Consider the following 27186-nt stretch of genomic DNA (forward strand, 5'->3'; position numbering starts at 1 on the left):
AGAAAAGCCTGTTAAGGGATTTAAAGTCTTCAGCCTGCTAAAATTAGAAAATTATTTTCACACAAGTGTCAGCGTCACTTTACTTGATGAGCTCACTGAAGGCTTAGGTGGATTGGAAAATAAAAAAGAGATTTGTTCATTGTAATCCTGTTTTCTCATCATTGTGTTGGGCTTTTATTAGACACAAAATGAGATGTCTGACTGTCGGAGATCTGCCTTCATTTGTTAAATTTCAAGCAGTCAAGGAAAAAAATTACACTTCTCATCTAAATCCATGGTTGGTGTTTGTTATGTTGTGGGAGATGCTCATACCAGTTAACATTGTACAAAATTCAACATCCTGTGCAATCAAAAATATATTTAAATATATTTAACACTACATTTCAAGAGCACAGTAATTCATCACTGCAACCTAAACTTGTTTCCTTTCAGGTCCAGTACTGAGGACTGCCTGGTGCTGATCTGCTGCGGACTCTATGATCTTCTGAGGGGCGTCTTGCTGCTGTTGCCTGATCTCATGCTCGAGGAGGTGATGGACAAACTCATCCAGCCAGAGGCTCTCATCGTTCTGGTCAACCACTCGTCACCGCTCATACAGCAAGGAGTCATGAAGGTTGGTATAGGATCCTCTATGATGAATGTCATACACCTGTAAAGCAGGCTCATCTTATTTAGCAACGGGAGTCACGTTTTACTACACTTGCAATGCTTTTATTGTCTTACCCAATGAGGGATGCTCATTCCAAAAAATGACATGTACATGTTTGTTTTACATTTCAAGCTTTTAGCAAACATATTTCTCTCAAAGTCTCACAACAAGTGAAACTGATGAGCAAGATGAAATATCACAGGTGCTGTAGTACTTTGAAAATATCCTGGTTATCTGTTTACATCGGTTTCCTTTCTTTATGCAAAGCTAATCAGCTCAAATCTGTAGCTTCATACTTATCAAACAGAGATGCGAGTGGAAGCAATCTTGTCATTTAACTCTTGTTAGGAAGATGAATAGGTTATCAGAAATTTGTTAATTCTTAATCATCTTTATTGAAGATTAAATACTGAACTCTTGTGCCATTTTAATGATAACATCAGAGATGAGTGTGACCACAGCATACTTAATGCAGGAGAAGGTGGATGAAATCAAAGCGACGCCTCCTTTGCTGAGTTTTAAAACTGTACTCTTCTAATCTAATGTTATTCTAACCACTCTCTCCAGCTCTTGGATGCCTACTTCAGCCGTGCTCTTAAGGAGCAGAAGGAGAAATTTCTGAAGAACCATGGTTTCTCACTGCTAGCCAACCAGCTGTACATCCACCAGGGCAGCCAGGGGCTTCTTGAATGCTTCCTAGAGATGCTATTTGGACGGCCTGTGGGCCTGGAGGAAGAGTGAGTCAGGGAACAATCACACACTTGTCATTATACCATAACATCCTCTTTTGTTCACATTCTAACATTAGTTTTTCTTATCTGTGTTGCTTTCCAGTTTGGACCTGGAGGAAATGGAAAATATCTCTCCCTTCAGAAAACGCTGTATAATCCCCGTCTTGGGCCTCATTGAGAACTCTTTGTATGAGAATTCCCTGGTGCACAACATCTTGTGTATGCTGCTGCAGCTTCTCAACGCCTGCCCTAAGCTGGCTGACATCCTGCTCGACCATGGACTGCTCTACGTGCTCTTTAACACTCTCTCCACCCTCAATGGCATGGAGAATAGGTACGACTGCCAGAATAGAGGATGATTCATTCAAACACCTTCAGGGTTCATCTTTTTTTTTGTCTTGAACCTTTTAACCGTGAATCATTAATCCTCTCACTGTTCATTGGTCTGGTGGTGCATACTTCCTCTGCTTTGTGTTATATTGTTTTGCTTGTTCTTTCTTTACAGTATTCCCCTGAATGACTACAAGCTCTTGGTGTGTGACATCCAGCAGCTGTTAGTGGCTGTGACGATCCACTCCTGCAGCTCCTCAGGGTCCCAGTACTTCCGCATCATCGAAGACCTTATTACCTTGTTGGGTTTCATGCAAACCAGCAAGATGCGTCGCACGCAGGGTGAGGACTAGTGTTCTGAAATTGAATATATGTGCAAATACATCAGTTTTGTCATCTTCTTCGCTCTGCAGTTCAGGATGATGTGAAGCTGTCAAGCTCTGCTGCAGAAATTAACGGCGCTGTCTCTTCATTATCTACAACTGAAGAGTGGGAGCTCATTTGAGAAGAAATAATTGAAGAACTATCTCACATCTTCATCTTCCCACTAAATGGTTTTCTCTAATTTGTGAACTTGGTCTTTGGAAAATATCTCTCCCATCTCGTCCCCGTTAGCTCTTACTTCTTTACAGTTTTCCGATCCCTTATAAACGTTCTGTGATCTGTACGTCTTCTGTACGTGGAACCCTTTATTTTTTGGTAGTTTGTCATTTTAATAATAACAGTGCACTGTCTAGTGCCTGTTTGGAATGGGCTGTTTGCTTGGCCTGTGGTAATGTTGCAGCTTTCTTTCTAAAATTGTAACGCTGACCTGCAGTAATTGACTAAAGACCGATTGCAGGAATCAGTCCACAGAACCCTGAAGCTGCTCCACAAAGAGCTGTCCACTTCAGTTGTTGTTGCCCTGAACGCACTGTTGTGATCGACATCGTCACTTCTGTTGACGAGCGCCAGCCATCGCTGCTTTAGAGCACTAGCCGTCTGTTTCTTCAAATTGTATTAATATTAAATGTAACATGCACTTCCTTGGACCTTTAAAAATATTCATACCCAGTGTGAGGCTGATCAGATAACAGGTCTCAAGATATACATTCCACATACAGACAAACAGAGGTGTCTGAAATTATTAGATAGATACTCTACTCTATTATTGAACCAATTCGGCTTGATGCAAAGACACCTATTTTTCTTTTCAAGTAGGATTCAGGATACTTACTTTACTGCACTTAAGTCTCTCATTTCAAGGTAATAAATGACGTCTGTTTGTGAGAAAGTGCATGAGTGTGTAAGTCAAATTTAGCATAATCTGCTATAAGCTATCGTCCTCGCAGTAAAAAATAGAGTTTATAATTGGTAGATGAAAACCTAAAATACCGAAAATATCAAGTAATTAATTGTGTTTAGTTCTTTTTAATGTTTCAGAACAAAGATATTTGTGCTGAGTCGTGGAATGTAAGGAATATCATGTTAACCTCTTACATGACAATGTTCACTGTCTTGTTTTTCCCAGAGATGGCCGTAGCGTTGCAGTTCCGCGTCCTTCAGTCTGCTATCGAGTTTATTAAGACGACAGCCAATCAGGAACCTCAGAAGCTGAGCAGCTCAGTTAATTCATTGAGCTCTCCACATCATGCCATCCATCAGAAGCGCAAGAGCATTGCAGGTGAGTGTCTCACTCTGATGCCGCTTTAGAAATCTGCTCCGCAGTGTTTGTCTCATCCTGAGTGTCCAGGTCGATATGACCACCATTTGTTTTTCACTGCTCCGCTCTCACCTGTCTGTTCCTCATCCCGATCTGAAGGTTCCATTGCCATGAAAGACTCCATTATCCCCCGCATCCCCAGACAGCACTACTGCTCCTATGGCCAGATTCCCATGTCCCCTCCCTTCAACTTCCTGTCCCAGGACTCCCCCCTCAACTCACCCTCAGGAGCTCCATCCTACATGCTCCACTGTGAAGCAGGTAGCTGGGACTGCGGTCTGCAGCGGAGAACATCCCCTTTGCCATGGGGCATGTTTCCCAATTTTGTAGTGAACTCACCCTTTTCCACCTCTAACTCACATTGGTGGAGTTAATTTGCCCAGTAACCTCGTGTGCTACTGGTGCATTTGTGTGTGCATGTTTTGAATGCTTAATTAAATCACTGTTAAGCATTTCGGCACAGATGGCATTTTGATCAGTGAATCTTTATAATCTTCCCTGTTTTCAATCATACATGAGACATTTGCATAATGTTGCTCTCATCTTGAAAAGAAAAATGAATGTGTGCTTTGACTAAAAAATGTTATTCCGTGCTCTCACTGCTGAGCTGACACCAGTGTTGTGCTTGCAGGCCGTCGTCGGTTTTCTCTGGCGCAGACTGACTCCCTCCTGATGCGGATGCGCTCAGTAGCCAGCGATGAGCTCAACCAGATGATGCAGAGGCGAATGAGCCAGGAAAACCCTATTCGTGCTAGCGAGACAGAGTTCGTCCAACGGCTGCAGAGGCTTGTTGTTCTTGCCGTGAACAGACTCATTTACCATGGTGAAAAACTTCTCCCACCTACCTATTCTAATCTTCATTTCCTCCTTCACTTAAAAAGAGAATAAAATGACTTGCTGTATAATCCCTTATCTGTTTGAATGCGTCTCACTTATTTCAGATGTGAGTCAGGACTTGTTTGACCTGCTGAATATCCCAGACTCCCCAGACCAACAGCTTTTCACACCAGATCCAGGTGATCAACTACATGAAGAGAGTGGCTCCGCCTCCATCCCGCACTCTCCGACTCCCTTCATCCTGCCGCCGGCCAGCAAGAAGAGCTTTCAGAAAGACATCCTCAAACTCATGATGGATGGGATCAAAATCAGCCTGGTAGGACAAAACTCACAGAGAAGCTTTTTCACCTCTAAAGGGACAATTTGACTGTGAGACTGTACATTGACGATCATGATCTCACAGGGCAGCACGGGTCGGGGAGGAGCCCCACATCAGCAGTGGCGAAGGATCCTTTGGTCGTGTCGGGACACCTTTCGGGTCCAAATTGGTCGCCTGCTGGTGCACACACTCAGTCCCACACTTCCCCTGTGTGACAGGAAGGAGACGCTGGAGTTTGTGTTTGATCCCAGACATTTGGATATCCTCAAGGAGAGTCTCAGCCCAGGTCTAGAGGTTAGTGTGAAGGAAATACTGTACATCATTACAATCCATTTAGGACCTCATGCGTCAGCTTGGCTACTGTTCACTGCAAAGTATTTAAACAAAAAATTATATAACTCTGGTAATTCTTAGACATTTTTACTCGTACACACAAGTTTTCAAGGAGTTTTCAGTCCTTGTTTCTCAAAATAAGGCTTTTGCATTGTTACATCATCCCTCTGCTTCCTCCTGTCAGTTTTTTTTGAAGGTCAGCTACCTGTGTACGGCTTCTCTCCTGTCCATCACTGTGTGTGATTTTCTTTAGTGACAAATTAATTTCTCATCTGTCCTTTCCTTTGCTCTCCCCCTCTCTCTGCTTCACTCAGCACGGACCGAAGTTATCACTGTACCTGTATGAGATGCTGCACGATCACAAGGACAGCCTCACCAAAGATGAGCAGAATGCCGTGGGTGTGTTCATGACCTCGCTCAAGCTTTGTGGCCATCGTTGCATCCCACCCAATGCTCCACATAAACAAGACCTGCTCAGGGCCATAAAAGAAGTAAGTCCTAAAGGGAAGTAAAAACATCTCTAAGCAATATTAATATAACATATGAAAATTGCCACATTTGTCCAGCTTAATCCGTAAATGCAAAGCTCAACTTTTCAGAAAATATATGCTAAGAAGTCGGCTCCTTGTATCTTTATTCGCACAGGAAAAAATCAAGTATGAAACCGAAGAGAAAACAAGCAAAGTGGCGTGGGAAAAGAAGATGGCTAACACTCAGAGGAAGTGAGTCAGGGCTTTTCTTCTGATGTTAAATTGTTGTTCAGAGCAAGAAATTGGTGGTAAGCATCGTTTCTTTTTTCTTATTCTTCTGCAGTCTTATCCAGAGGCTTGATGGAAAGTCCAAGGACATTTCCAAGATTGCAGCTGATATCACTCAGAATGTGTCTCTGCGGCAAGGCATGGAGAGGAAGAAAGTCATCCAGCACATCAGGGGACTCTACAAGACGGACCTCAGCGCCAGCCGCCACTGGCAGGAGCTGGTGCAACAACTCACTCATGACCGGTATGGACAGAAATATCTTTCTCCCATTGGCGAACGCAATATCGGAAAGTGCAACAAATAAATTGCTGCTGTAGTGATGATAATTATCCTCTTGCTTATTCCATTTAGATTTTAATGACTTTTTAATGTGCAGCGGTTTGGCCGTAGTTTGTTTGAATAAATAATTTGGAATGTAATAAAAGATTCTCTCAGTATGCAGAGCACCAGAAAAATGAAAAAGAAAGTACAATTTATAAGACGATCAAGTCAAGCAAACGTTTTGATCTACACTTTTCTAAATCAATATCCAGTGAGGTGGGGATGTAGCCAGGTTTTTGATTCTACAGCCACAATAGCATCTCTGTTAGCATATGCTAACATAGAGCGTACAGCTAAATGCTTACATACTGAATATACAAAAAGGCTTTTTATGCTATTTATCAGGTATAACAATTAGCATCTTCACCATCTTAGTTTAGCATGTGTATGTTCCGTAACATTTTAACATGCTGGTGGCGCTAGATGACCAGTTGTCTGCAAAGAATTCATCCATTCAACACCGAGATATTTTAATTAGACTTAATTGGGCGACCAACATTACCATTCATTGAGATATGTTAATTTCCCTTTTATGTGATATTTCAGCTGCTAAAACTAATATTTCGGGGTAATTTTGTCCTCCTACACAGTTTGCTTAATACTGTTTCATCAGACGTTTATGGGAAATTGTAAAATATAAACTTCTGAAAATATTTTAAACATTTCTGAGGACATAAAAACCGAATCAGCCCTGATGTCAGTTTCCTTCTATTCTGATATGAGTAGACAAAGTGTTTGAGACAACTGTAATGGTCTGTTTCAGAGCCGTGTGGTACGACCAGACATCCTACCCAACATCCTGGCAGTTGGATCCCACCGAGGGGCCGAACCGGGAGCGACGACGGCTACAGCGATGCTATCTTACCATCCCCAACAAATATCTGCTCAAAGACAGACGCAAACTTGAAGGTGGATACACCCTTTTTTTGCAAAATACTGTCTAAGAACCTTTGTGTTTGTCTAACTAAATCTGACCTTCGTCTTCTTCAGACACTATGACACCACCGCTGTCCTTCCTGTTTGAGGATAAGACTCACTCCTCCTTCTCCTCCACTGTCAAAGACAAAGCCACCAGCGAGCCCATCAGGTAGAACTTTCTCCCTCTCTGTCTAAGCCTTAAGTAAGCATCATGTCCGTCTAAGGATGATCCAAAGAAGACACATTAAGAGATGCCCATGTTTTATTCAGATGGCGAATGTCTTGTTTGAGGAATATCTTTTTGTCCTTAGGTTCACCAGACGGTGCATCAGCGTCGCCCCCTCCAGAGAGACAGCAGGGGAGCTGCTTCTGGGTAAGTTGCTGACCGCCGCTCGCAGCTGCTCCATGCATAATACACTCAGGAGGTCAAAAAGGCACAGTGAATAATGTGCTCTCTTTCTGAGCTACTTGAGCATATTTTTCTTCTCTCACACACAAGTGTGTGTTACTTATTCAGTGTGGGAAGCTTTTGTTTGTCTTCTTCTTAAGACACCAAATCTTAAACACTCTGCGCTCTTCTTCTTCTTCTTCTGTCACAGGAAAGTCTGGGATGTACTTTGTGGAGGACAATGCTGCTGATGCTCATGACAACCAGGTAAAGACAGACTTTACTGTGTTGACTTTTCCCTCTGCCAAAGGGTGGGGCATTGTATTACGTGAAGAGTCAAACATTTGTGTTTGAACAGAGTCTTCACGGGGAGACGGAGGCACCTTCTTTTTCCTGGACTTATGAGGAGATCAAAGAGGTGCACAAGCGCTGGTGGCAGCTGAGAGACAACGCTGTGGAGATATTCCTCACTAATGGCAGGACCCTGCTGATAGCCTTCGACACCACCAAGGTTAGTCAATAACATATTGAATGAAAATTTCAGAAAGAAATGCTGAAATTAAGCAAACATAGCTCGTGACGGGGATAGAGTAAATCCTTTTGCCTATTTACTCGAACAATTTTTATTTTATTATTGCAAAGAACAGATTCCATTTATTATCAATACCTCTCCCCAGCAGATCTCTGCTGGAAAACATATATCAATGTTTCATTTGAATATGAGAATGAATTCACAAGGGATGCCCTGTGATCAAAATAACGAGATGAAAGAGCCACTGATGCTCAAAGTAAAAGATGTATGAAAAGACAAAATACGACTTGAAAAAACCTTTGCTGTTTGAGATAACTGTTGAATTGCCTTTTTGTTATTCTGTTCCTGATGTCTGTCGAGCTGTGAAGTCTGTGCCAGGAATTAAACATGATGATTATAAGATATAGTGCCATAGTACTCTGTAAGGGGAAAAAAGCTATTATTATTATGCGCAGCTTTCATTTAGATACTAAATGTGACACTATGGTAGTTCAACTGACTTTTGTACACTTCAGGGATTTCAAGCAGCTATTTACAATGCAGACACGAAGAAAGATAAATTAACAAGATGATACTTCCATTTTCTGTTTACTTAAGGTAATGCTTTAGTTATTTGTCCAAACATTAGTGTGCCCCTCAGGAAGAATTGTAATCAGTATGCTGGCTGTTGGTCTGGATGTTTTCGGCCTTTGTGCATTGATTTTCTCTGACTTGGTTTGGTTTTAAATGCATGAAACGTAAACTAAACTAACTAAAGACATATATTAATTTATTCTCTACAGAGAAGAAGGTGTTTTAAGGCACCATGCTCATTATTTCAGTGGTATAGGAAAGACAGAGACACAGCAAGTTTTATCAATCAGATTACAATTGCAAATTAATACTTTTCAAATGTTAACTTCCAGTCCTGCCACTTTATTGTTTGAAATAATCTTAAACTTCTCTGTGTTGTTGTGTTAGTTCCGTGACGACGTCTACCACAACATCCTGACCTCTGATCTGCCCAACCTGCTGGAGCACGGAAACATCACGGCCCTCACGCAGCTGTGGGGCTCTGGTCAGATCTCTAACTTCGAGTACCTCACACATCTGAACAAGCACGCAGGGCGCTCCTTCAATGACCTCATGCAGTACCCTGTGTTCCCCTTTATCCTGCGAGATTACACCAGTGAGACACTCGACCTGCAGGACCCGAGCATCTACAGGTCAGAGCTGGATGATAACTTTAGCATGTTTCCCATGCTTTATGAGTGGAGTGTGTCAGGGATCAGTCTTATGCATTGTAATAAACATTTGTACCTCCACTGTCTTTAGACGCATTAGATAGGATTCTGTTGGCAGGTTTTCTTAAAGTTATTTCAACCTATTACAATAAATCAGAGCAGAAATTGCTAATAGATGAACTGTGTTATGTTTAATGAATGACAGTTTTTGCCACAGGATGATAATTTACCTGTGGTGGTGGGTTGTGTGGCATGTTAGCGATGTGCATATAGGAAATCAAGCAGTTCAGAGGGTGAGAGTTTAATCCAAGTTATTTCCTGTAGCAACAGTTGACAGATATTCGCTAAACGTCTCACATGTGGTCAATACTACAATTCAGTGCAGCTGTGCACTGTGAAGCCGCCAGTTCCCCACTTGGTTATTGCAGAGCATGCAGCTCAGACAGACCTGTGTGTGGCCAGAAGAGTGAAATCATTTGTTCGGTTGCATCTGAGTGATTTTATTTATTTGGCGAGGCCCTCAAGTTGATGCTCGGTGTGTGTGTACAGCTTCTATTACTCCGGACTATGTATCATGTTTTAACTCAATCAAACTGCTAGTGGTACAGATATTAAAAAACCAAGGGGCATTAACAGAATTCCTCGTTGTGTCCAGTTTCAGCTCTGTTGCTAGGCAACAGCAATACTGGCGGGATAGGCTGGTGAAGCCAATCATGGAAAACCTCTGTTTACCGTCTCCTTTCAGTTCGGTCTACACAGCCCACGAAGACCGCCTCCTTCGTGGGCCGGGTAGACTGCGCCCCTGAATTGAGATGCAGCTTATTTCATGCTCATGCCAGTTTCGAAAATCACAGTTCACCATTGCTTTCTCATTTTGTCGTTGCGCAGGAATTTGAACAAACCCATTGCAGTCCAGTCAAAAGAAAAAGAGGATCGTTACGTGGACAACTACCGGGTAAGGCCCTGTATTCGCCTTGAGCGTGTGGATTTGATGTTTCAGTATAAGAAACAACACTGACACGTGTACTTGTTGTACAGTACCTGGAGGAGGAGTACAAGAAGGGTGTGCGTGAGGATGACCCCATGCCTCCTGTTCAGCCGTACCACTACGGCTCTCACTACTCCAACAGCGGCACTGTTCTGCACTTCCTGGTCCGAATGCCACCGTTTACCAAGATGTTCCTCGCGTACCAGGGTGAGTCACACATCAATATTCGTTATAAGTCATAGAAGAAAATCTTCAGCTAAGTTTGGCAAAATACAGAACATCTGGAGACTGGAACTGTATTGATCTTATTTTCAAGAATCAGTGTAAGTGTTAACTGACAGTGTTTGGTTCTCTAAAGGTAGATAATTATCATATAGTTCCCAGAAGCTTTTAGCAGAGAGCCACCTCTCTGGGTTAAAGTGACAGCTCCATCTTAGTGGACGCTCAGGCTTTTAGTGCAGAGATACTGGACCTGAGTAGCATGTAGCCGCAGCTGTGTTGCATCCCACGTATCAGCCATTAAAGGTTACTTCACCTCTGTACTGTCCTCTGTTCTCCTTCTTCTTTTTTATTCCTCGCGTACGAGTTAATTATTTTTTCCATTCATTCGCCTCTGGGCTCTGATCCTCTGAGGCATCTTTTTGTGTCATTGTAAATGTATTCAGCAGACGAGGCGTCTTTGGTCATGAAAGGGAATCTTTTCAATCACTGAGCTGAATCTGTAATTAGAATGTCTTTGGCCGTACTCAGACCAGAGCTTTGATATCCCGGACCGAACGTTCCACTCCATGAACACCACGTGGAGGCTGTCTTCCTTCGAGTCCATGACTGACGTGAAAGAGCTCATCCCAGAGTTTTTCTACCTCCCAGAATTCCTGGTCAACAGAGAGGGTAATCATTTTATTCTTTTTTTCTTTTTCATTAAATACTTTTTATTCCTTCAGACATTTTTCATTGCTGTTGATTCATCAAATTTGCCTGCACAGGTTTTGATTTTGGGGTACGTCAGAACGGCGAGAGGGTGAATCACGTGAATTTGCCGCCCTGGGCTCGCAACGATCCGCGTCTGTTCATCCTGATCCACCGACAGGCGCTGGAGTCCGAGCAGGTCTCCCAGACGCTGTGCCAGTGGATCGACCTGGTGTTCGGGCTCAAGCAGAAAGGCAAAGCTTCAGTCCAGGCCATCAATGTCTTCCACCCTGCTGTAAGGCTGCTAATCACTGTGTCTACTTTGAATTATTAGGAAACAGTTTTTGTTGCTTACAGTTTCAAAAATCACCTTTCACAGACGTATTTTGGCATGGACGTGTCATCGGTAGAAGACCCAGTGCAGCGCCGGGCCCTGGAGACAATGATCAAGACGTATGGACAGACACCCAGGCAGCTCTTCAGCGCCTCTCATATGAGCAGGGCCACCACCAAACTCATGATGGAGGGGGAGCTGCCAGCCGCCATGGGACTCCTGGTTCAGCTGGCCTTCAGAGAAACCAGAGAACAGGCCAAGGAAATAACTTGCCCGGTAATCTACTGTAGTGGTAGTGGTTCTAGCAGCCTGCTGTGCACTGAGGAAGATATAATTCTATTAGTCATCAATGAAATGATCTGCTGCTCACCTGGCGATTTCCCCACAGAGCCCACTGCCGTGGATCAAAGGTCTGAAGTGGGGTGAGTACGTGGGCTCGCCCTCAGCTCCAGACCCAGTGGTGTGCTTCAGTCAGCCGCACGGGGAGAGGTTCGGATCCCTGCTGGCGCTGCCGACGCGAGCCATCTGCGGGCTCTCTTGCAAGTTCTGCCTCATGATGATTTACAGCAAGGAGCAAGGTAGGAAGCCCACCACTCAACCATGAGCCAGAGTGGATTTAGAGGACGTCACCTCACTCTGTTTATTCTGCATCCTCTCCTCTGTAGGTGTTCGGAGCATGCACAGCACAGACATCCAGTGGTCAGCCATTTTGAGTTGGGGCTACGCAGACAACATATTGAGGCTGAAGAGCAAACAGAGTGAACCACCTATCAACTTTATACAGTGTTCACAACTTCACCAGGTAAGAAGCTCAGAGAACATCAAGGGCTAATGTCAGTGAAAGAAAATATACAAATCTGCACTGAGGATAAACCATAGAATGTTTAGATCTTGATAAATATAGACGACTGTGCTCCCCCAAAAGTGGGGCCAAAAGGTCGCCACCTGGTGGCTGGCTACACTATAGGTCATAAACCCCACCTCCTCCATATTAGTGGATGGTAGACCATCAGTACAGTCGATGGGATAACCAATAAGCTTTCAGGTCTCTCATTCCTTAATATGTTTCTCTCTCTCTCTCTCCCCCTCTCTCCCTCTCTCTCTCCAGGTGACCAGCTGTGCCTGGGTGCCCGATGGCTGCCAGCTATTTACAGGTAGCAAGTGTGGAGTCATCACCGCCTACAGCAACCGCTTCACCAGCACCACGGTAGGTTTCCATGGTGATGTCTCCCTCTAACCTTCCGCCAACACATCGACGGCCTCACTCCACCCACCCTCCTCTCATTAAGCCCCCAACTCTCCTCTCCCCCTCTTTAGACCGCTTCGCTGTGCTCAAACGCCCGGCTTCAGTAGTCCCATCACAGTTGCCCTTGAAACACAGTTTCCATTGAGCCCACAAGTGAGATTAGGGGTCTGAGAGATCAGTCATCACAGGTTTTTCAGACTTTCATTGGTCCCCACAAACACTATTTCGTTTCTCTGCTCCAGAACCATGTTTCAGTATCACCTGATCTAATAAGAAAATCCTATTGTATTTTGATTATACAAGTTTTTGGGGAAATTGTTAAACAGTGATACCTCATCCTTGCTAATGTGTCGCATTAATATTCAGATCTGTGTGTCCTCTGTATATGGTCTCTAATATATGTCTGGATTTGCATAATGTCCTGCATAGCCATCAGAGATGGAGGTGGAATCTCAGGTTCACCTGTACGGACACACAGGGGAGGTCACCAGCCTGTTTGTCTGCAAACCGTACAGCATCCTCATCAGTGTCAGCGAAGACGGCACCTGCATCCTTTGGGACCTCAACAGGTCAGTGTGGATGAAGTGAGAAATACATCAATCTTATCTTTTCTTTGTGAGGAGACGAATCTAAATTAAACAAATTGTTTTTTTCTTCAGACTTTGCTATGTACAAAGCCTCACAGGCCACAAAAGCCCGGTGACTGCCGTGTCCGCCAGCGAGACCACAGGTGACATCGCAACAGTTTGTGACTCAGGTGAGGAACCTCCCACTTCATAACCAGAGCGTTCATTGTATCACCTCTGCACTATTATTGCCTCGTGCTGTGGCCCTGCTTTGGTGCTAATCACGACTCTTTTTTTGGACCCAGTTGGCGGAGGCAGCGACCTGCGTCTGTGGACGGTGAATGGCGACCTGATTGGTCACGTCCACTGCAGAGAGATCATCTGCTCCGTGGCCTTCTCCAATCAGCCGGAGGGTGTGTCTGTGAACGTCATCGCCGGCGGGCTGGAGAATGGTGTCGTCAGGTGAGCAGAAACTCTTTTTTTATGTTATTGTGTTTGTTTTCTGCTCAACAAACTGATTTAGTCTCACTGGTGTTTGTTCATGCTCAGGTTGTGGAGCACCTGGGATTTAAAACCAGTGAGAGAGATCACCTTTCCCAAATCAAGCAAACCCATCATCAGGTAACAGTGCGGCCATGCTAATTTCCACCATCATTGTTAATATTCTGATTCTGTGGGGAACTCTGCTGATGACGTCCTCTCCTGTGTGTCTCAGCCTGACGTACTCATGTGACGGACACCACCTCTACACAGCCAACAACGAGGGGACGGTGATGGCGTGGTGTCGACGGGACCAGCAGCGCATGAAGCTGCCCATGTTCTACTCCTTCCTGAGCAGCTACGCTGCAGGCTGACATTGTGTCTGATGTTTATCCCTGTCCAGTTCACAGCAAGAGAGGCACCCTCCTCCTCCTCCTTCTCCTTCTCTTCCTTCTCCTCCTTTTCCTCCTCCTCGGGGGAGGACTTGTCAGCATGGCATCAAGCTCCCTGATTCCTCCTTGACTTTGAACTAAAGCCATCCCCAGCTGAGCAAACTCTTCTCCCAGCATCAAGAAATTATTATATAAAATAGTATTATATGTATATAAATATATATTTATAAACATACTGAAGTTGAATGTTTTGGGGGGTTGATGAACATTGGTCTGAGGCTGCAACAGACACATGAAATGCATTTCTGAGCGTATGTTTGGTTTGTTGAGTCTTCTCATTCTTTTGTTTCTGACTGTTGAGATTTTGTTGTGCAAGGTTCCTTGTGTGATGTTGATTTCTTGGTAAGCTGCTATCGTCTGGCCAAAGCCAGACCCAAAGTGTGAAGACCCCCGGTCTCTCATTTCTTCGCCGCTCCGATCTCCCACAGCGCGTCGTCTGACAGTTTCCCGGAGACGCTGCAGCAGTCTGGAGGGAGGCAGGGAGCCCATCCTCGCGTCCGTCACCGGGACACGACCCGCTCTGTGGGAGTGAGACGCCACTCGGATGGGCTGTCCGCTCCACTCAAGTCTGAGCTGTAGTGTCACGGCCCCACATCGCTGTGTATCTGAGCTCCTAGGGGGGATGTGGGGGGATGAATTGCACCTTGTGTTGGATGTACTGTCTTTCTTCTGCATGCTGGGATGAGGCTGACCTTGACTGCTTGACATTTGCTGTCATGATACTTTGTTATTAATGCCTGTCTCAGCTGAACTGTCCTTTTGCATTGACAAGTATTGATACTCATTTATTTTGTAAGAATCACCATGGAGGCTCATCTTTACTTCTGTGCTTGCCTCGTGTTTTACTGTCTGCTGCTCAAATGCACTAAAACCTTTCACTACTTCATTGAGCTCGCGGAGATTCTGAGAGAACGATTAACAAACATTAGCAGAGAGGAACGTCCTGAACTCACTGATGCTTGCTACCTGTGCAGCATGAAGAAAGTTTGTAGCAGATGGGAGGCTGGCGCTAGCTTCTGACACTGATGAGGTTTACAGCTTATTTCAGACTCTTATACACTACATTGATCAGTGTGAGAACCAATCGACCAAACATTTCTTTGGATCCATGCAGCTATTCTTTACATTCCCACTCAACTTCCCGCACTTTCAGTTTGTCAGTCATTATTGTCAGATGGTAGTCGCAGCACTTCTTTTTTCTTTTTTTTTAAACTACCATCTAATTTAAGGAGAGCAAATGACCTGTGGTCTTAATATGAACTGAGCTTGTTTTATATTCCACTAATAAATCCAGGAAGCAATATCAGACATAAACATGCAATAGGTCATTTTTGTTAATGAAGTTTCAAAGGAGGAAAAGCCAGAGGTTTGTTCCGCGGCTGTTAAACGACTTGTTTTGCCTTTGTGGTGACTGCAGTGAGCCTTCTGTTGTGAACTCACGTCTTACTTTTCACTCGTGTGTTGGAGAAAGGGAATATTTCTTAATCAGATGCCTGACGTCATTCCTCTTGTTGTTTTGATGTTTTTTTCCTCTGCTCACTCAACTTTTTTCTGTGTTACTGAGACATGACGTTAACGCTTTGTTTACTTTGTTTTCATGCTTGCACGTGTACATTCATTTCCTCCCTGTCATTTTTTAAGTATTTGTCCATGAGAACCACAACCTTTTTTTTCTCTCTCTTTCTGTTTAACATCCATGTGTGAGAATATGATATGTTTGTTGGGTTTGTTTTTTGAGAAAATGGCAAAAAGTCTGAGAGGAAATGTTATAAATGTTTTTTTGTGCATTCTGACAGAAGGAAATATTTTTCAGTTGATAACTTAAGCTATGCATAATTTAAGATCGTTGTCTCAGTTTTGCTTATATATTGTGCTGTTTGATCGACCTCTTTGGGCTGGTTGTGCAAGTTGGTGAACCGAGGTTAAGAAAGATCCTATTTTATGTTTTGTTTGTTTGTAAATATGTATGTGTGTGTGTGAACAAACCAAGTGATGACTATATTATAAATATATAAATATATATAAATATTTGAAGGAATATTACTACATGTTGTCTTCTGTGTCCTTTTTTGGAAAGCGGGTGCACTCAGGAAGATCAAATACAAGAAGAAACTAAGATGATTCAGCCTAAATTATATTTTTAATTATAATTTTCTGAACACTGATTATGAATAAATCTGCGTTTTTCTAAAATATTTTTGATCTGGATGCGAATTTCCGTCAAGAGCCTTGTTGTTATGGATGCGGCCCATCATCCGTTGCTATGGGGAGAGCAGGAGGAGGGATGAGGAAGAGGGGGGGGGGGGACCCGGTGATGTCAAAGCTGATGTAAAAATGAAATGGGGAAGCCTGCAGATCTGTGGTGTCTTCTGCAACAATAAATCAAATTAGAATAAAAATATATATTTTTTTAAAACAGCAGCAGACATTATTTAGATTTTGGTGCGTTTAGGGCCGGTCCGTACAGCAGAGACGCGCCCCCCGGCTCGATGCTGCAGCTCCTGCTCCACTGATCGAGTGCTTCCTTTCCCCGCAGCCTGCGTCCTGATCGTCACACGGAGGTTTCCCCCCCTCGCTTGCCTGCGTAACCATCTCTCCGGGTCCAGCCGCGGTTGCTGTGCCAGGACCTCGCCGCCTGGATCATCTTCCTCCGCCGGAGAGCGCACGACTCTGCGCCGCTGACAGGCGAGGTCTCCCCGAAGGGATTTTTCATCTCCAGCGCAAGAGAAGAGAGGAGAAGCGAGGCTGGGATTTCCTCCTATCGTTTCATATTTGACAGATCGTCTTCTAGTGTGTGTGTGTGAGGGGCTTTTTTTTCCCTGTGTGTGTGATTGTGTATGTGTGTGCGTGTGTGTGTGCGTTGGGTGGAGTCAACCCGGAATTCTCTAAATTGGAAATCCGCTTGCACATTTCAGGTAGGTCGGCGGCTGCAGCCTCCATTAATCAGCTCATATAAGCGACAGATGCAGGGAATAGGATTTTACTTTTAATTATTTTATTCTTCCAATGTAAAAAAAAAAAAAATTGTGCTGTTTTGTGAGCAGGGCCGCAGCTCGCACGCTGCAGGGTCTCCAGCCATTTCTCCCCCCTTTAGAAATGACAGGGTTTGACTGATGCGCAGAAAAGAGCAGCTTCGTTACATTATGACAAAAACGTGGATGAGAGAATAAGAAGCAGCCTCAGAAGGGTGCACGGATCGAGGGGGAGATCTGAGTGGATGGGGGGGGGGGGGGGGGGGGGGGTAGGCCTGGTTTTATGGCTTCCTGCGAGGGTGTGATGAAAATCCATAAATTGGCTTTAGACGCTCGAGCAGTGGGATTCAGACGCCCGCGTCCTCCTTTACCAAACATCTGCTTTGTATTCACGTCTCTTCGAGCACAGTCACAGCTGGATTCTAAGCGATGGAAATGAAATAAATAAACCAATCCAGGCACAGACAAATGAATCCACACAGATTCACGTCGGTGAGATGGTGCATGTTGCTCTACAAGCACACCGATGTGTTCTGTCCCTCTGGATGAGGAGGGAAGGGCGAAGTGGGGCCCTGCAATCTGCAGAAACGTGTTGGCAGAATAGAAACTGCACATTGTGGAAGACAGTTGAGAAGATGAGGGGTGGACAGATCTGAGGCAGAGGAAGGGAAATGTGTTGGTTAGATTCCATAACCCCTCCCCTCACACAGGTCTGCTGAAATGTCCCTGAGCAAAGCACTGTGGCCCCGATGTAAAACACACAGCTGTGTGTGTGTGTGTGTGTGTGCGTGTGTGTGTGTGTGTGTGTGTGTGTGTTTTCCTGCTTTGTTGCCATCTCCTCCAGCCTCTTGTTGTAAATTATAACTTTGAATTTGAGAATAAAGAAAGTAATCGTGCATGAACACCGGCAGATAAAGAGACAAACCTTCGTCCGGCTGATGCGTTCAAAAGCTCTTTCTTCTGAATAAAATGGAGCTCGGCTGCTGTAAAACACCTTCCCCACACAAAATGGGTCCTTTTGAATTAGAAGAAGAAGAAAAAATAAAAGGTTGTGGCAGAGAACGGCTGATCCAAGGGGGCCAGAGACATCAGCCCCCCGGGGGGGTTGCTGCTTTTCTGGGTTTAATGTGATGTTCATTGACTCTGTGTGTCACCCCCCACCTCCCCTCACCCATTGTGCCTCTGTGTGGCGTCACAGGAGCATCATGAAGGACGGAATCGCCAACAACAGCACGGCCAGCATCTCCCATGCCAGGAAAGCTGTGGAGCAGCTGAAGATGGAGGCCTGCATGGATAGGATAAAGGTAGGAGGGCTTTTATTTTGTTAACTGCAACTCTGAGAAAAATAGGATAAATGTAACAAAAATATTTGCATGTGAATTTACAGATCGCCTGGTGCACGTGTACATTATTCTTCATAAGTTAAAATTCAATCCACTTGTTACAAACCTTGATTTAATAAATAGTTTTAACCATTTTTAATTCATAAGATGGAATAAAGATGAATCGTACATATTTTGTTTCCTGTGTGTATAGAAGCCAGGCTAGCTGCTGTCCAATGCAGGAGTGTTTCAAGGTTCTATAGGGGCCTTAGGATATTGGAACCTGGGGGCCCCCATACCCCTTCCAAGTAACAAACCACATCCTTCTGATCGCAAATAATTATTTTCTAATGAAAACAAAATACAATTGCATAGCTTTTGGTAGAAAAAATTGTATCATGGTTCCTTGTCCAGGTTTTTCCGACCATGGTGTCTTTACAGTCTCCTGTAAATAGCGGATCATAGAATTTAAGTTTTTCCTTTAACAAGGTTTTTGTGAACCACTGGCTTGGGGGGCCCCTCTCAGTTCAGGGCCCCAGACCATTACCTGCTTTGCTAACACTTGTGTAACGCACCCCTTCCCATGTTTCCCGTCTTAAAGCTAAGCTAAGCTATGCAGCCACTGGCATCAGCTACATATTTTACGGTTCAGACATGGAATTCAATTCTCTCATCCAACTATTTTCCTATATTATTATACCTTGATTTAAAATGAACCATCAGTAGTGATCATTATTGTCTCATATCTGTCCTTCATGGAGGATGTTCTTTAAAACTGGACAGATTTTCTATAACATTAACACCTAGTAGTTAGATATTGTCTTTTGAATTGCACTCATTATATTTCCCTGACACTTGATGCCATTTATCAGATTGTCTTTCAGCTCCCCCTTTGGAGTTTTCCAAAGACTTTTTTCAAAGACAATGAGTTTCTAAAAGTACCTTCATCACGGAGGTTAAGTTTTCACCCCTGTCTGTTTGCTTAATGGTTTGTTTGTTTATAGGCAAGATTACACAAAAACAACAAAGGGGATTTCCATGAAACCTGGTGGAAGGATGTGGTATAGCTCAGGGAAGACCCCATTAAACTTTGATGTAGATCGGCATCAGGGGGAGAATTTTCTTTTCACCTTCTTTAACATTGCAACATTTTAAAAATTTTTCATTAAATCTGGAACATTATATTTCTCTATGGGAGTGTGAAATCTGGTGAAGCCTGATTGAATTGAAGGGGACAGTTGGACCTTGGAGGAGGTGTGTGCTCCACTGACTGCTATTCCAGTTTATTCCAGTGGTCGACTTCATGATGACAGCTAAATGAATGTTCAGGGCAGAGTCTTTGGACAGGAGTCACATGAAGCCTAAGTTCACTCTGCAGGCACCTGAGTAGTGTCTGTGAGGGATGAACAGAGGCTGAGGTAGCTCCCTCTGATCAAGACCACTTCCGGCTTTGGTTCTCCACCAGTTTGTGTCATCGTTTCTGAGGGAGATCGTTAAAGCACGTCCTCGGTCATCACCTTCTCATGCAGGATATCTCCTCACCTTACGTTCCTGTTGTTCGAGGCTTCAGCAGACTCCTGACTTTAAGGTTGAAGTCCTCACCATCTTAAACTCCTGTAGACTTTTATTGTGAAGGAGCACATTACTCCTGAAGTCAACAACTCCTGGTTAAATCTTGACTTTTGAGCCCTGTATATTCTTTATGGCGGAGGTCAGTCACAATCCTCGTCGTAACACTGCCAGCGTAAATAAAGCCAGTTTTTATTCAACAGAGAGAACCATTCATCGAGGTCATTGTTTTTACTGCGTTGTGTGCTCACCCCAGTAAAAAGCAGATTTTCTATGAATACGTTTGTGGAGTGTGAAGGGATGCCTCCTCTCCACCGTTTTCATCAACCACCTCTTGTGCAACTTAAAAGTCCGTGTCATCATCTCATCCGGTATGCTCCTCATGTGCTCAGGGAATGATGGCCCCACAGCCCCGAGGCTGTTCCCTCAGCATTATAGCCGAGGCCTGGACGCCTGCCGTACACCATCATCCCGCTAAACACAGCCAAGGCTGCTTCCAAGTGAACCTTGTCTTTTTGAAAAACAAAGTGATTATCGCCGCCAGTTGAAATCGGGGTTTGGAAGATGAAGTTATAGAGAACGGATTAAAAGTTTTTTTTATTTGTACGAAGTCGCTATATGTCACTGAATGAGTAAAAGCAATGGTGACTGGGCCTGTTTTAATATGTATATATTTATAGTGTTGTGATCTGGGTGTCTGTGGCCACACTCCCGGGACAGACAATGCTATATTAAAGGAGACATATTATGTAAACATATTATTTCTAGTTTTCCCTTCCTCTTGTGTTTTATAGGTGTTTTGTGAAGTTAGTAGTCCGGCAGACTGCACCACTGTGATGTCATGGGAAATATCGCGTTTGGACACGGCGTCCTTCAAACGTAAAGCAATTTAGTGCAAACTAATAAATGTTAGCATGCTAATATGTTAAAACAGGTGATCCCAGATACTTGCGCTTTTTACGTCAGTTAGAGACGCAGAGTCAGCGCAGTAGTGATCATGTGATAGAGCAACAGTCGCGCAGTCCTGTCGATGTGTGAACTTGATGAATTCTTATTGAGTCTCAGCCGTCAACCATGACAATTCACCCTGTTTTTAAAATCATCAATAAATAATGACAACAAAACTTACTGAAAGTATAAACACTTAAACAGCCATCTACCTAAAAGGACAGACCCATTGTACCATTCAACATTGCAAAGTGTTAATTGAGGACAAAACGATAAACCTGCTGTCTCACAGTAATAGTGTCATGGTAAACTAACTGGTTTGTGGTCGTGGTGAAGGTGGAGGATAAATGAGTGTAAAACAGAGTTATCTCAAATGAGGCGGGAAGTGTCGGAATAAATCGAACTTGTCAGTTTTGTTGTCACCTTAGCATTTGATGGAAAAAGACGTGTCAGGCCTGAATGTAAATGAATCTTAAATGTCACGGTTGATTTTTATCCGAAAGTCTCTCACTCAGTCTGTCTGAGAAAAAAAATCAAGTTCTGAATAATTGACTTCTGCTCTTTGTGCTCATGTGAGAAGCTTTTAACATTGGTAGAGAGGAGTTGGTGTGAAACAAAACAGAAACCGTTTCAGCTGCAGCACGATTTCACACCGCTACTATTTTCTCAGCCGCCGTCGGATGATTGATAGGTCGGCAGCTGTTTGTGCTTTAAAAGCACTCGACACATCAGATGAGGAGATCCGAGTAATTCCCCCCCCCCCCAATAGGAACCTCTGAAGTAGCGCATGGCTGCGGATGAAAGCAGAGAAAAGAGCAGAGATAGAAGAGCAGAGAGAAAAGTTGGCCGCGTCTGACATTTCTTTCAATTTAATTAAGGGATGTGACGAGGGAGCGCGTGTCTCTGAGAGTGGAGTGGTCTCTGTGCGGCTGATTGAGGGATCACCACGTTCTCATTAATTGCTCAATCAGCCAAAGGAATGTGATCTGTGCTAATTAGAAGGACGCTCCCTCCATCATGGGGCTGCAGTGTAATTACAGTCTGGGCCTAATGACACACACCGTGCAGTACCACTCTTTGTCCTGCGGGGCTCCCGTGTTTCTGCAGACACCCACGGCTGCAGGGACACGATGTTACACTTGTTACGCTGATGATGATCATGAGGTTAAGTTATTTACTTGCTTTTGCAGGCGATTGGTTTGTCAATGTTTTCCGCTTTGTGTCGGCTTGAGACCGAGATCAGTGACTTAATCGGGTCTAGAGATAAAACATTAAAAAAAAAAAAAATGTGTAGATAATCAGCCATCACAGGTGTTTTGTATCCTCAGAGTAATTTTTTTAATATGATGAGCCTCTAGTGTGATTATGAAGCCAAATAAATTGAGTTAGATCAGAAATTATATTGGATTTGAAACTGATTAGTTTAGACCTGGGGCCTTTTTCATGGGGGGGGGGGGTAACATTAACGATTATCAGAGAATAACTTTTTCACCTCATCTTAATGAAGCTAGTTGGTGTGCATCTGGCAAGTATGTCATATAAATAGTGAATTCTTCTACGGTATATTTAGTGATTGTTTATTGTAAGAAATAATAATTCAGTTTTTGACCATGCTGTTTGACCTCAACCCTCCCACTGTTCGACCCAACGTTTCACCCTCGATTATAACGTGGGCTCCTAAATACCGATTTGTGTAAATTGTTCTGTGTATCCACTGATAATTAACATTGTATATTTATTTCTTCTCTTCAATGCAAAACCACACCTCCCAGTGTTGTTCAGAGTTCCTTCAGTGTTGTAAACCATTTGTAAAGCAACTACTTGCCAAATTTAGCATAGAAAATGTCACCTTTATTTCCTGACGTGTGAGGTGAATTAAGCAATCGCTGACTTATCAGTTTTTATTAGCAACAGGGGATTTACAAAAACACAGACAGGAGCACAGCCCAGGTGCTGTGAGTGTGACATAAATAATAAAGACGCATTAGCTGGAGGAAGGTGACTGCAGCCGTTAGAGCGGAGAGCCAACAGAATCATGCAGAGAGGTAACCATGTGTGAGAATACTGCTGTGTCATTTCTTTTGGCCGGGGAACTTAATGTGTTGGATGTTCTCTTGTAACTTAACACAGGAATTACGTTTTGCCTGTTTCTAATTGAGGAAGTGGACAGTCAGTATTTAGTGGTGCCAGTGAAGCAGCAGGGACACCATCATGCATTAGTAGTTTGAAGAGGACTTTGACTTTGGATGAAGTCATTCAAACCTGTAAAGCACTTACGTGCAAATTAACAAATGCAGCAGGCAAACATTCTAAATCATGGACTGTGGGCTGTATGAAGATGCAATAAGTGTTGCACGGTAATGAAGCTAAAATATGCCAGATCCGGGGCTGCCATCTTGTGCTTTTGATGAAATTCAGAGTCTAAGAGTCACATACTTTCAAACAATCGTGAGTAAGTCTCAGCTCTCAATCATTACATTTCACCCTGTCTTTACAGCATCAAATATCTCATCTCAGAACAGGAACACTGCTGTGCGTCCTTACAGCCCCTCTGAGCGTCTGGCTAGTTTCTACTCTCAGTCTTGTTTGCGTCTGGATGGTTCAGCAGGAGGTAGCCCAGTGGTTTATAACACTTGGCCCCTGAAAATGAAGAGAGTGACCCCTCATCACAGCTGATGTCCTCAGTGTGGACGTGAGGTCTGAATCCTGTCTCCTTCTAGCACTGATCTATTTGAAGGATTTTTAGATGCCCTGAAGAGCTGAAAGCGATATTGAATGCAATTAGAGATATGGCCGCTATTTAAAATAAATAAAATCAGTGAATTTCCCTCTTTACAATGATGGAATATAATTTGTTCTTGTGCCTGTAATCATCATGCAAACTCAGATTTGTTTTGAGGCTTTTTATGAGAATAACAAACCCCGGTAGGGCAACTGAGGTAAAGATGGATAGAGAAGAAGTATGACTCAGACCTTTGGCAAACAAGGTTGAAGACTAGAATAATAATTTTCTAATCATCAATTAATCCCATGAAAAAGACAAACTAACGATGAGCAACAAGCAAGTTTAGTCCTTTTTTAGAAATATTCAAGAAAACTACAATTCCCATCTTGTTTTTGGACATTTCTGAACCTTCTTTAAGTTCATTCTTTAGCTTTTTAATACATTTGCATCTTTATGGGCTAAAGACATCGGAAAGATGGGACTGAAGACGCATCCCTTTTTTAATGTCTTTAATGGGATATCTTGCCATCAAGTGAAATATAGAATAAAACGAGCCATGTTGTTCTTTTCAAATCCATAAATCTCAGCACCTGATATTAATCCTGAACCTCTCGACTGGACAGGCTTAGGCTGCGACACTAAAACGCTATAACTCCCTGTTTAAGAGGAAATGTGATGAGCAGCGTGATGGATTTTGTGCGTTGTATTCTTCTGTGAGAGCAGCAGTGGGCGAGGTGAAGTGGCAGGCAGGAGATCAGATGTCTCGGTCCTGCACGTAGATCCCTGAGCCCTGACCCTCCCATCTGATGCAGCTGCTCCTCTCCACTTGCAGCCTCCCCTCCCCGTAACCTCCCGTCTCCGCTCCCAAGTAAAGCCTGCATTCACTTATACAGTCAGACAGTAAATTGTTCCGTCTGTTTGACCTTGAAAATGATAAAATGCAAGAGGCAGGAAGTGTTTTGTTAGTCCTGACCTCTTCATCCCACAGTAAAACTTGTCAGTCATCCCAATGAGCCGTCTTCTGCTCCTGCTGAGGACACACACATCAGTACAGTCCCCAGAGGCACTGACAAATCAGAAATAGATACCATATGCTACGTCCAAGAAACAAGAGCCAGGCACCATTCATCCAAACTTTCAGTGGGTTTAATGTGGATCAAGTTAGCTCCCACAACATTGTTTACCAGAACAAACACACAGGGAGCTGCTGAACATAGTGTAAGTTAAAATAAAGATACACAGCACACAACACTCTTCTCCAGTTTACCTTGCTTTATTCACCTCGTCACATTTTTGACACTCGTCTTCGTCAGGCTGTTGTCAGCCTGTGTTTGCACTTTCATTATAATGGCACTTTGCCTTGACAGGGCCTATATATACAACTTTTCAAAAGCTCTCTCCCAAATTATAATTCATCTAAACCCATGAGTGGGTCAAACGGTTACAACGTGTTTTTTAAAGTCATGCTATGTTGTTGTTCCAGAGCAGTGTTGATCACTCCACCACTTTGGGCCACACTGAAGAATCTCAACATGGTCGTCAGAGGATGAATCCTGACAACTCTGGGGTCCATCCTGACATGTCTCACCCCTTCATCAGGGGCCAACATTGGAATATTCCAAACAGTTTAGTTTCAAACCAAATTCTTGCGACTCTAAGGACAATCCCATCAGTCTCGGCTACACTTTTGTTTTAGGGCTATTAGGACAATGTTAGCAGGCTGATACACCAAACCAAAACGATTAACCGACTACAGTCAACATGTAACAAGCTGGCTAGCATTCGTATTTAGCTCAATATGCTACTGTACAGGTTAATAGAGCTACTGGCGTGGCTGTCTCATACAACCACTTTGTCTTTCAATCAAAATATTCAAAAAAGAGCGTCTTCAAGTCTTATCCACTTTGTAACACTCATCTAGAAAGATCACCCCTAGACAATGACATTTATTCTTTAAACTAAACTTCATATTCATATCAATTAATAGTTTTTCAGTACTAATTTAATCCAGTGAACTCCTTGTAAAGACCTTTTGTCTTGGCTTAAACTTAAATATTCACCTCCGTGAACAAGCAGCTCCTTTAAATCTCTCTCTCTCTCTCTCTCTCTCTCTCTCTCTCTCTCTCTCTCTCTCTCTCTCTCTCTCTCTCTCTCTCTCTCTCTCTCTCTCTCTCTCTCTCTCTCTCTCTCTCTCTTCATGGATTACATTTCTAAAGTGATTATTATTGATTATTAAATTATGTGATGGTGAAATGACAGAAGATGACGCAAGGGAGGTGCAACAGAAGTTCCTGGTTCGCTCTGAACTTTGAAGTCATACAAGGATAAGAAAAAACTTGAAACAAATCCAGACACCACCTCATGAAGACAGGATGGCTCGACAACATGAAAAGATGAGAAAGCCTGCTGGAAAAGACTACTTTTTTTTGTCTCAGTCATTCCAAAAACATCAAACATCATTTAAAAAATACATTTTCGATACAGAGAGGGATTCTGGTAAACGTTTCTTTAGACATAGGTCTTAAAAGTGCAGGGTGTACGATTTAGGTGAAAGGGATCTATTGGCAGAAATTGAATATAAAATAATCCTAATGATGTTTTCAATCGTTTTTCATCTGAATTGTACGAATTGTTTTTTTTCTTTACCCTAGAATGGGACCCTTATATTTGAATACTTTATATTTAAGAGAGCGGGTCCCCTCTACTGTAGTCGCCCAAACGGCACAAACTAAACACATTTTGAGTTTTTACGACAACTGAAGGCTACCACAGGTTCTCTTTTCATGTTTGGAAGAGGAGGGTGAGGTGAGGGGGATTCAGCTGCAACATGCATCTTCACTACTAGATGTCAGTAAATTCAACAGACTGAACCTTTAATGAGGGGCCGAGCACCTACGGTGGGAGGCCCTATTGTATTTCGAAGGATTTGTATTTCCCTTTTGGGGCTTTTTCAGGGCCTAGACTTGTTCAAATCATTACCAAAGTTTGGAGGGAATTCAAAACCCCCAAAAGTAATTGTATTCTGGAGTAATTTGAAATGGGCCAGGCAAAATGGCTCAACAGCACAATCTAAGGAAAACCCCCCCAGTTAGCTTTCACCGTACTTCACAAAAATCGTAGCCAAGGACTTTTGGTTATTTTGCGACAGTGAAAGAAACGTCTGATGATCTCCGCATGTTCCTTTGTCTCAACATTTCAGGTGTCCAAAGCAGCTGCCGACCTGATGGCGTACTGTGAAGCCCACATACGCGAGGATCCCCTCATCGTGCCCGTCCCCGCCTCAGAGAACCCTTTCCGGGAGAAGAAGTTCTTCTGCACCATCCTCTGATGACCTGCGAGGGGCGCACAAGTGCAGGCATGGCGTTGCCTGGCTTCTCTGTCTTCACCACACCTGAAGCTACTGGCCACAGGCGTTGAGTTGAGTTTTGCCCCAGCGGACACTCTGTTGTTGGTCAGCTCTGTCCTGGTGGCTGAAGGTTTTGGGGGAGTCAGCTACCAAACTGGCAACCCGGCGAGCGTATCATGTCTTGTTAAATAGGTTTGTTATTGCTTTGTTATTAGAGAACAGCCTTGCTCAGTGCTTAATGAGATGAGAGATGTTTTTTTCCCTTCATTTCTTTTGTTGTGCTAGAT

General features: G+C 43.5%; 2 protein-coding genes across 7 annotated transcripts in view; both read left to right on the forward strand.

Annotated features, from left to right (window-relative positions):
• Positions 1–16065, forward strand: part of lyst (lysosomal trafficking regulator) — a 54208-nt gene extending 38143 nt beyond the window's left edge. For 4 of the 6 annotated variants that reach the window (XM_053435740.1, XM_053435741.1, XM_053435742.1 and 1 more), the window contains 31 exons: positions 433–613; positions 1217–1386; positions 1484–1714; positions 1886–2052; positions 3221–3373; positions 3512–3673; positions 4044–4235; positions 4354–4565; positions 4653–4862; positions 5216–5392; positions 5547–5623; positions 5715–5903; positions 6745–6890; positions 6972–7068; positions 7211–7272; positions 7499–7554; positions 7646–7798; positions 8780–9024; positions 9931–9997; positions 10081–10237; positions 10781–10921; positions 11017–11234; positions 11319–11549; positions 11662–11851; positions 11939–12075; positions 12382–12480; positions 12949–13088; positions 13179–13276; positions 13391–13547; positions 13635–13706; positions 13801–16065. In XM_053435740.1, the coding sequence (XP_053291715.1) occupies positions 433–613; positions 1217–1386; positions 1484–1714; positions 1886–2052; positions 3221–3373; positions 3512–3673; positions 4044–4235; positions 4354–4565; positions 4653–4862; positions 5216–5392; positions 5547–5623; positions 5715–5903; positions 6745–6890; positions 6972–7068; positions 7211–7272; positions 7499–7554; positions 7646–7798; positions 8780–9024; positions 9931–9997; positions 10081–10237; positions 10781–10921; positions 11017–11234; positions 11319–11549; positions 11662–11851; positions 11939–12075; positions 12382–12480; positions 12949–13088; positions 13179–13276; positions 13391–13547; positions 13635–13706; positions 13801–13939 (4726 nt within the window). In that variant the 3' untranslated portion in view covers positions 13940–16065. The remainder of the gene's footprint in view (positions 1–432; positions 614–1216; positions 1387–1483; positions 1715–1885; positions 2053–3220; positions 3374–3511; positions 3674–4043; positions 4236–4353; positions 4566–4652; positions 4863–5215; positions 5393–5546; positions 5624–5714; positions 5904–6744; positions 6891–6971; positions 7069–7210; positions 7273–7498; positions 7555–7645; positions 7799–8779; positions 9025–9930; positions 9998–10080; positions 10238–10780; positions 10922–11016; positions 11235–11318; positions 11550–11661; positions 11852–11938; positions 12076–12381; positions 12481–12948; positions 13089–13178; positions 13277–13390; positions 13548–13634; positions 13707–13800) is intronic. The other 2 variants (XM_053435744.1, XM_053435745.1) reach the window with 1 other exon arrangement.
• A 761-nt stretch (positions 16066–16826) lies between these two features.
• LOC128453609 (guanine nucleotide-binding protein G(I)/G(S)/G(O) subunit gamma-4) lies at positions 16827–26881 on the forward strand. The gene is made up of 3 exons (XM_053436595.1): positions 16827–16932; positions 18188–18293; positions 26753–26881. Exons 2-3 carry the CDS (start codon positions 18195–18197, stop codon positions 26879–26881), a joined length of 228 nt encoding a protein of 75 aa, XP_053292570.1. The 5' UTR covers positions 16827–16932; positions 18188–18194.
• The last annotated feature ends 305 nt before the right edge of the window (positions 26882–27186 follow it).

The sequence above is a fragment of the Pleuronectes platessa genome, chromosome 12 (assembly GCF_947347685.1).
Source record: "Pleuronectes platessa chromosome 12, fPlePla1.1, whole genome shotgun sequence".
Classification (NCBI taxonomy): domain Eukaryota; kingdom Metazoa; phylum Chordata; class Actinopteri; order Pleuronectiformes; family Pleuronectidae; genus Pleuronectes; species Pleuronectes platessa.

Coding starts and splice junctions, on each gene's coding strand:
- LOC128453609 (XM_053436595.1), top strand. CDS start 18,195: ATGAAGGACGGAATCGCCAACAACAGCACGGCCAGCATCTCCCATGCC. Junction 18,294..26,752: donor CCTGCATGGATAGGATAAAG/GTAGGAGGGCTT, acceptor TCAACATTTCAG/GTGTCCAAAGCAGCTGCCGA.